This window comes from Sinocyclocheilus grahami, unplaced genomic scaffold (assembly GCF_001515645.1).
Source record: "Sinocyclocheilus grahami isolate Dianchi unplaced genomic scaffold, SAMN03320097.WGS_v1.1 scaffold36.1, whole genome shotgun sequence".
NCBI lineage: Eukaryota > Metazoa > Chordata > Actinopteri > Cypriniformes > Cyprinidae > Sinocyclocheilus > Sinocyclocheilus grahami.
Genome location: NW_015505215.1, coordinates 1,547,194 through 1,556,729, shown reverse-complemented (window position 1 = coordinate 1,556,729; position 9,536 = coordinate 1,547,194). Strand labels below are relative to the sequence as shown.

At 43.3% G+C, this 9,536-nt stretch overlaps 1 protein-coding gene across 1 annotated transcript in view; it reads left to right on the top strand.

Annotated features, from left to right (window-relative positions):
• Positions 1 to 5,535: 5,535 nt before the first annotated feature.
• LOC107581621 (multidrug resistance protein 1-like) overlaps positions 5,536 to 9,536 on the top strand; it is a 69,659-nt gene continuing 65,658 nt past the window's right edge. Inside the window, 1 exon segment of the mRNA XM_016267248.1 lies at positions 5,536 to 5,935. Coding sequence (XP_016122734.1) covers positions 5,536 to 5,935 — 400 coding nt within the window.

Below are 9,536 nucleotides of genomic sequence, written 5' to 3'. Positions count from 1 at the left end.
CTCTCCTCAGTGCCCTCAGGAGATCAGTCTGCCAACCCTGCCGGTGTTCCAGGGCGCAGCTGTCTCCGGCGAGCGCTCTCTCAGTTACCACCCCGGAAACGTAGCGGTGCTAAGAGGCTCGCCACCTCCCCGGAGGGCTCTAGAGCAGCTAGTACGGTCATCCCCTGCCTGTCCGCCGCTTCAGGGCACCGAACTAGCCGCTCTGGTTACACCAGAGGTCAGTCTCGAGAAACTGATTCCCTTAGCAGACTATTTGGCAGCGTGAAAACTACTGCTAAACGTGTCTCAGCGGGTACTGCACACTGTAGTGAGAAGCCACAGAATCCAGTTCGGTTCTCCTCCGCCTCAATTCAATGGGGCCTTTCCCACCCTGGTGGGCCCCGAGCAGGCTCTGGTAATGGAACAGAAGTAGACACTCTCTGAGGATGGAGGCCATCGAGGTGGTCCCTCCTCGCGCAGCAGAGTCCAGGTCCTACAGCTGGTACTTCACCGTTCCGAGGAAGGATGAAGGGCATCCTTCCTCATCATAGGAAGTTCCTGAGGTTTGCTTTTGGGGGCAAAATCCTACCAATACCGGTTCTTCCTTTGGCTTTGCACTCTCACCCCACACTTTCACGAATCAACCACATCGACGATTGGTTGATATTAGCTCAATCAGAGCACATGGCGGTTCGAAATCAAGATGTCGTTCTCGCTCACACGAAAGAGCTGGGGTTAAGACTTAATGCCAAGAAAAGTGTGCTTTCTCCAGTACAGAGAACCACTTATCTGGGCGTGGTGTGGGATTCGACCACGATGTAGGCACGTATGTCTCCTGCTCGGATCGAGTCGATCCTCGTCGCGAGAGTGAGAGAAGGCCAGTCACTCACTGTCAAGCAGTTCCAGACTGCTGGGCCTGATGGCAGCCGCGTCCAACGTGTTTACTTTTGGCCTGCTGTACATGAGACCCCTACAAACCCGCTTCGCATGCTCAAGTTCACGCGGTGGTGCCTACGTGCCTTAGACATGTGAAGGAAACCTAGGTTCTTATGTCAGGGCCTGGTGCTGGGAGCTCCTGGTTGCCACATATGCTAGCGACGGATGCATCTTTCACCGGTTGGGAGCAGTCATGAGTGGCCGCTCGGCCCGTGGCCTGTGGAGCAGCCGCCATCTCAGGTGGCGCATAAGTTGACTGGAGATGCTGGCCGTGTTTCTAGCTTTGAAACACTTCCTCCCAGGCCTAAGAGATCGCTATGTGTTGGTGCACACCGACAAGACAGCAGTGGTATTTTATATATGTCGGGGCAGACATCCTGTCGAGACAGGGGCCGAGGCCCGGGGAATAGATGCCTCACCCCGAGGGGTGAAGCAGACTTGGAGAGTCTTTGGCCAGGCTCAGGTGGACTTGTTTGTGACTCAGATGATATCGCACGGTCCTCTCTGGTTCTCTCTCTGACTCATCCAGCTCCACTAGGGCTGGATGCCATGGTACAGACGTGGCCGAGGCGTCGTCTGTACACCTTTCCCCCAATTGTTCTGTTCCCGGGAGTTCTGGAGAGAGTGCGCTGGAATGAGGTCAGTCGACTGCCAGTAGCCCCATTCTGGCCGGGTCGAGTACGGTTCTCGGATCTGATTCCTCTCCTCGACGGCGCTCCATGGGAGATTCCCGACAGGAGAGATCTCCTCTCACAGGCGGAGGGTGCGCCCCTGCCCGGAGCTGTGGAAGCTGTGGGTGTGGCCTCTGAGGAGGCACAACTCATAGCTTCTAGTCTCTCAACCGAGGTTGTTGCGCTGAGGCCGAGGCCTCCGGCCATAGAAGCTTATGCTAAGTGGTGGATCAGGATGCTATTCCTTCGGTAGTCAAGGCTCACTCCTCCAGAAGATGACCTTCGGGACAGCGGGCCCCGCCTACTTTAGCCATTCCTGGCTTCCTTTTCTCTCGCCTCAGTTGGGCTCTTCCACACTAGGCAGGGATTTGCAATTCTGACTTTTTTTCTCTCTCAGAATTGTGAGATATAAACTTGCAATTGCGAGTTATAAAGTCCAGTTCTGAGGGGGAAAAGATTTGCAAGTTTATATCTTATAATTCTGACTTAACTCAGAATTGCAAGTTTATATCTTATAATTCTGATTTAATAACTCACAATTGCGAGTTATAAAGTCAGAATTGCGAGAAATAAACTTGTAATTCAGAGGAAAAAAGTCAATTGCAACATATAAACTTTGAGTTTTTTGCAATTCTGACTTTATTTCTAAGAATTGCAACTTTATTTCTCATAATTGCGAGTTTATATCACACAATAATGACTTTATAACTTGCAACTGCAAGCTTATATCAGGCAATTCTTTTGTTTGTATCAATGCAATTCCGAGAAAAAAATTTCAGAATTGTGAGATGTAAACTCACAATTGAGAGAAAACAAGTCAGAATTGTGAGATAAAAAGTCACTATTATCTTTTTTATTTTTTATTCAGTGGCGGAAACAGGCTTCCATAGTTAATAGGGATGTAACGATCCACTCAACTCATGATTCGATTTAATGCACGATTTTGATTTCACAATTCGATTTTCTCACTATTTATTTAACAAAATGAGATTAAAGACATTATACAGTAAATGAAAAGGTGTCGTTTTATTAGGCTATTGCTGCACGTTTCTTTGTGAAATTGAAATATAACAAAACTAAATTTAAATTTGAAAACAAACCCCAAATCAAACAAGCAAGTTACACAAATAAAATAAATATCTTAATATGAACAAACTAAGGCTTTGTTTGTGCTCTGCTTGAGGCATCTTGGTGGTACCAAATTTCAGTACCAAAGCAAAACACAAAAACCTGTTAATTAAAAAATTTGACTATACTTTAATTTAATCCAAACTGTGTACATATTTAATTTTAATGGGCTTTGAAACCCTTCTAGAGTTATTCAGCCAAGAATAACAACTAAATTAGCTTAAAAAAAAGCTCAGAACTGCTTTTCTGACTGATATGACAAACAATGTTAACCATTTGTACATTCTCTAACACACATATTTTAGTCACAATTTATTTAAAAGCCTCTGGTGTGTAAAAATAGTAAATATCATGTCCTCCTGTTTTTTTTCCCTAATAAAAGTTATAGGAACATTAAATAGTTAATAAATAAACTTCATTCTAATGCTCATTATATAAGCGTTAGCCGCGCTTATGCTAATGATTGACTACTCTAATAACAGCGTTCATTTCAATCCGACATTCAAATTAAAATATTGAATAATATTCATAACAGAAGTGGTGTTTCCCACAGACTTGCACTCTATTTGTGGCAGCATATATATGCAAATTCAATCTCTGCCAGCAGGAGGCGCTTCGGTACCAAGTCAATACTAAAAAAATGAAAACGTTATGGTACCAGTTTTTTTTTTAAGTACCGGTGGTACCGAGTACCCGGTCAAACCGGTTTTTGATGCGCTATCCGACAGGTGCACAGATGAGCTCTCTTCATAAAAACACTGAGACGTGGCGACCTCAAAAGGTGGAAACACACCAAACTAACAAAACACTTTAAAGACAGACACCCAGATCAAATGAAAGAGTTCAAGCAGGTAAATCTCTGCCAGCAGGAGGCGCTTCGGTACCAAGTCAATACTAAAAAAATGAAAACGTTACGGTACCAGTTTTTTTTTTAAGTACCGGTGGTACCGAGTACCCGGTCAAACCGGTTTTTGATGCACTATCCGAAAGGCGCACAGATGAGCTCTCTTCATAAAAACACTGAGACGTGGCGACCTCAAAAGGTGGAAACACACCAAACTAACAAAACACTTTAAAGACAGACACCCAGATCAAATGAAAGAGTTCAAGCAGGTAAGTTTCATTGACATTTTTTATATTTAGATCTTGTGTTTCCCATACATTGATTTATTTGTGCCGGCCTGCCACAATATCAAAACTGACAAAAAGGCTTTGACTTCATTGACGAAGTCGAAACCCAGTGCGGGTGTTTTTATATCACTGTATTTCTGAAGGAAACCGACTGTCTTCAGAAAATTATGGATGTCATTTTCATTTAATCTTGCCTGTAATGCCTGAGCAGCGTTTGTGAACGCAGCGCTTATTTGATTACAGCTGTTACCGGGGAAACCTATATCTCTCCCTCTCTACAAGCGCCTCCTGCTGGCAGAAATTGAATTTGCATATATATGCCACCACAAATAGAGTGCAAGTCTGTGGGAAACACCGCTTCTGTTATGAATATTATTCAATATTTTAATTTGAATGTCGGATTTAAATCCGCGGCTAACGCTTATATAATGAGCATTAGAATGAAGTTTCCTTATTAACTATTTAATGCTCCTATAACTTTTATTAGGGTAAATAAAACAGGAGGACATGATGATATTTACTATTTTTACACACCAGAGGCTTTTAAATAAATTGTGAAACTAAAATATGCATGTTAGAGAATGTACAAATGGTTAACATTGTCATATCAGTCAGAAAAGCAGTTCTGGGCTTTTGTTTTAAGCTAACTTAGTTGTTATTCTTGGCTGAATAACTCTAGAAGGGTTTCAAAGCCCATTAAAATTAAATATGTACACAGTTTGGATTAAATGAAAGTATAGTCAAATTTTTTTAATTAGCATGTTTTTGTGTTTTGCTTTGGTATCGAAATTTGGTACCAGCAAGATGCCTCAAGCAGAACTGGAACCCACCATGGTGGATCTGAAGGCCACCAAGGCCGAGCAGACGGAACTGCAATACACAGCACAGAGAGGTTAGAACCTGCCCCTGTGACCATAACAGGACATTTAGAGAGTTCAGGAATAACTATCATGGTCATGTCAGGACAGGCTAAGAGTTCTGAGACTGCCTCCATGGCCATTACCGGATAGGCTGAGAGCTCAGAGACGGTCTCCATGGCTGTGACAGGACAGGCTGAGAACTCAGGGACAGCCCCATTGGCCGTGACAGGGCAAGCAGAGAGTTCAGGGATGGCCTCCTTGGCAGTAACAGGGCAGACAAGGGATTCAGGGACGGCCTCTTTGACCGAGACAGGGCAAGCAGAGAGTTCAGGGATGGCCTCCTTGGCCGTAACAAGGTAGACAAGGGATTCAGGGACGGCCTCTTTGGGGCCAAGACAGGGAAAGCAGAGAGTTCAGGGATGACCTCCTTGGCCATAACAGGGCAGACAAGGGATTCAGGGATGGCCTCTTTGGCTGTCACAGGACTGGCAGTAAGTTCAAGAGTGATTTCAGTGGTCGAAACAGGATAGGCAGGGAACTCACAGGCTGGTGCCAACAAAGGACTGAGCTCTGGGGCTTGAGTAAGCTCTGGATCGGACTCATGGACTGGAGAGTGCTCTGGAGCGGATTCATAGATTAGAATGGACTCTGGAGTAGACTCATGGACTGGATAGGGCTCTGGAGTGGATTCATGGACTGGAATGGACGCCGCCGCTTCAGAAATGAGTATAGCCCAGACACACAAAATGGCAACCCCCATTACTGGAAAGGCAGCAGAGGGTAGCAGAACCCCTGAGATCGATGGGCTTGAGAGTGCTGAAACCACCGGGATGCCTGCCACTCACACTGACATCAGCAGTGGGTACACCACACTGGACATCAGTCTCGGTTGCCTGGACACTGCCTTACTAGCTTTAGGTGCAATGTTCATGACGGCCGGGAACACTGGTGTGGAGTCCATGATGGCTGAAGACTTTGGCATGATGTCCATGAAGGCTGGAGACTCTGGCGTGGTGGCCATCTTGTGGAGAGGCTCTGGGCTGGCGGCCATTTTGTGGAGAGGCTCTGGGCTGGTGACCATGACAGGACGAGGCTCTGGAGTGGAAGACACTACAAACACTGGGCTCACAATCCTCAGTGTAGGGCATGTTGGAATCCACAGGCTATCAAGCTCCTTGGCCACCGGAGCTTACTGCCTATTAGAGTCTGCATGCTCTTCTTTGCAGTATAGTGTGAAACCTCTCGCATTCATGAAATTCTGTTCTCTGTTGAGCTGTTGCAGTGATTGCTTTTTACAGGGCTCCAGACTGCGCCTAAAACGGTCGCATTTGTGACCATAAATATTAATTTGCAAATTAAGTTTTTGCTGAGATTGCAACTGGCGACTATATAAATTTACATGTTATGACTTAAAAATGTAATGCATTTTTCCTGATTGTTCTGCGATTACATAATTTGTTATGTTGACGTAATAAACTGACACGATGTGCATCAAAGTTTTAGTGGAAAAACAGCCCTCATCTCTACTGTCACGAGCGCTGATGGCACACCTGCAAAAAGCAGGCATGGATATTAGCAATATCATTAACAAATCTCATTTATAATCTATACTGATATGATGGCTTCTTCTTTAGTCTATATGCTGTGTTCTGTAAATGCTTGAACTTTCGTATTATTTGTAGCGGACTTGCAGTCCAGTAATCACAATAAGCTTTGTGCTCTGTTACCTTTTAATAAACAAAGCATCAGCTTAAAAATTCGGCCCAATTCATAACAAAATTCAAACAACAAATACTGTTTGGTGCTCTTTAATGCGGCATGAGCAATTGCTTTAGTGCCTCAGTTCAAGCAGCACATGAACCCATCATATCTTTCTCTTTACTAAGATAGTATGAAACAAACATGAATGAAAATCAAAAGTAATGTTACAAGATAGAGTACAGCTTACTGAAATGTCTCATGTAAAAATCTGCGGAAAACATGTAAAGCTTGTAAAAAATGGCACGTAAAAATACATTACCTCAGAATAACCTTTCGGTGTCCATAAGCTCATCAGTCAGATAGAAAAAAATAACTATAAAGAGGAGCATTTTGCTAAATTTAAAATTCAACACCTCCTATAAAACTGCATGTTCCCAGGACATCTACAAGATGGATTAAAATGCTGATAAAGACCAGAAAATGAGACATAAACACATGACAGTATGACTGAAATGTTAAAGTGTTAGAAAAAATAAATAAAACATGTTTATTCTGTGGCACTTAAAAAAATAATTTGGCACCTAATTTTGTTTCTTATAGGAGCCAATGGCTCCTTAAATGATTTTTTTGTCTGGAGCCCTGTTTTAGCAGGCAATTGTAACACTAAATTTCTTCAATCACAAACGAGCTAGAATGATGACACCTATTTAGGATGCTCAGTAGAGTTTTCTTTCTGCCTGAGGAAAAGTAGAGCGATCGTATTATTTTGCATGAAATTGTCAACAGGAAAAACAAAGTGATTTTTTTTGTGCCCAACATTTTAGTATGTAACATTTTGATGCCTTTGAATTCAAACTAATATTTATTTTATCTCAAGGTTGTTGATTTAAAAAGTAATGGCAAATGCTAACACTTTTACCGTAGCTAAATATTTTATCATGGCTGTGAGGTTGGAGCAACTGCAACAATGAAAGAAATAACATTGTAATATATATTTTTAATATTGACATTTGATTAATGAGCATTATTAATTTAATTTAATAATTATAATAATAATTGGTGGTAGTAGTAGCAGCAGCAGTATATTGCTTTGAGGTGTGCATTTATTTGAGATATAGCGGGGTTAACAATATCTAAATAGCCTGAATGCAGTGTATTGGAAACAGATTTGTCCAGCTGATAAGTCTCACATAGATGAGTTGCCTCCACTCCCCTCAGCCATGAAAATGTATCATTAGTAAATGTTTCATTAGCTTAGAATGCAGTTTTAGGGCTTCTGTCTCAGCAGTTTCCCAAGCAGATTTCAGGTGAAAGCCCAGTGCATGGAATAAAACAATGTTTGATTAATCACTTTAAAGTTCATGGAGTGCATTTGTATGAAATTGCTTCACCTTTTTAATGAGCTACAGTATTTTAATATATCGAAGAGAGAGATTTTTCATACAGCCCTAGCCTACTGGTTTTTAAGCATATAGAATTGAATGAGAGGGATTTAGTTGCACTTTATGCTTGTTTGACCCTACTGGGAAGCACAATCCCGGATCCTGGGCTGGTAGGAGCCCAGTGCACAGTGCATATAATTGATTTTCAATTGGTTTTTAAGTGAGAATTCTTCTGATGAATCATAATTGCATAATTGAGGGAGTTGGACTCCTCCCTAGGTCACATAAGTCTGCTGCTCAACACATTTGCATTCACAGTTGATTTAGTCATGCATAAATCCTCCTTTCTTTCTCTTCTCACGGCCCTCTCTCCATTCCTCCTGCTGACACCTTGCCAACAGCCCAATAGCTTTTCCGTTTTAATGATTTGTGAATGTAGAACAAACGGTGACCTTATTTGATCCTTCAGAAACATACGGCATCGCTGGGGTTGGATGTTTACTCTATTTATGAGACTGAAGCTGCATTTGTCACATAGTAATCTATAATCCCATTAAACGTATCACGCCAATCATTCCCCTCTCCGTGTCTGACTGACTCAAAGGGAGCCCCTGGCAGAAGTCAAGCTGCCTGCGGATTGGAGCAGGGTGGTGTTTTGAAGAGCCCTGCTGTTGCTGTGCAACTGTGTGGTCTTGACCTGAAAAGAGGGCAAAGGCTTATCACTCCACCCTTGTGATCCTAGTGCCGCCCCTATCTGTCTCAGAGTGGCTGCATTCTTCACTGTGACCCCATCTGAGCCACCAACGGTCAGCTCTCTACGTTAATTTAATGATTTGTGAATGTAGAACAAACGGTGACCTTATTTGATCCTTCGGAAACATACGGCATCGCTGGGGTTGGATGTTTACTCTATTTATGAGACTGAAGCTGTATTTGTCACATAGTAATCTATAATCCCATTAAACGTATCACGCCAATCATTCCCCTCTCCGTGTCTGACTGACTCAAAGGGAGCCCCTGGCAGAAGTCAAGCTGCCTGCGGATTGGAGCAGGGTGGTGTTTTGAAGAGCCCTGCTGTTGCTGTGCAACTGTGTGGTCTTGACCTGAAAAGAGGGCAAAGGCTTATCACTCCACCCTTGTGATCCTAGTGCCGCCCCTATCTGTCTCAGAGTGGCTGCATTCTTCACTGTGACCCCATCTGAGCCACCAACGGTCAGCTCTCTACGTTATCACTCTAAAACATTTCGGAATTTCAGGTGTGCTGAAGCGTTTCCTTGCCGACCTCCTATCTCTTCACTTCATCTTAAACACGTGTCATAAATTCCCTGGCGGCGATAATGTGATTTAGAGTCTGAGATAGGTTTTTTTCATCCCCACACTGGATAGAAAATAAAATAAAGTCTGTAATTGCATAGTCATGCCCACTCTCTTATCTCCAGCCCCATGATCTCCGAGCAGAGATGAAAGCTCCCCAGAATGATGGACGCAGAATAGAGCTCATTCATAGGTAATCCGCTGATAAGGAAGAGCTGCGTTTCTGCCAAATGAAAACACAGTGTCGATTTAATGAAATTCCATGCATGTGTGCTTCCGCTATCTCCTCTTCATCACAGTGCTCTCAAAGTTGAATTCCCCACGTAGCCAAAGAGTGGGCAAATCAAAGCCTGCTGCAGTTTGCAAGTTCAACAACAGCTCTTTATAGGAGGTATGTAGGCAAGTAAATCAGCTTCTCACTGGGTGCACTGCGT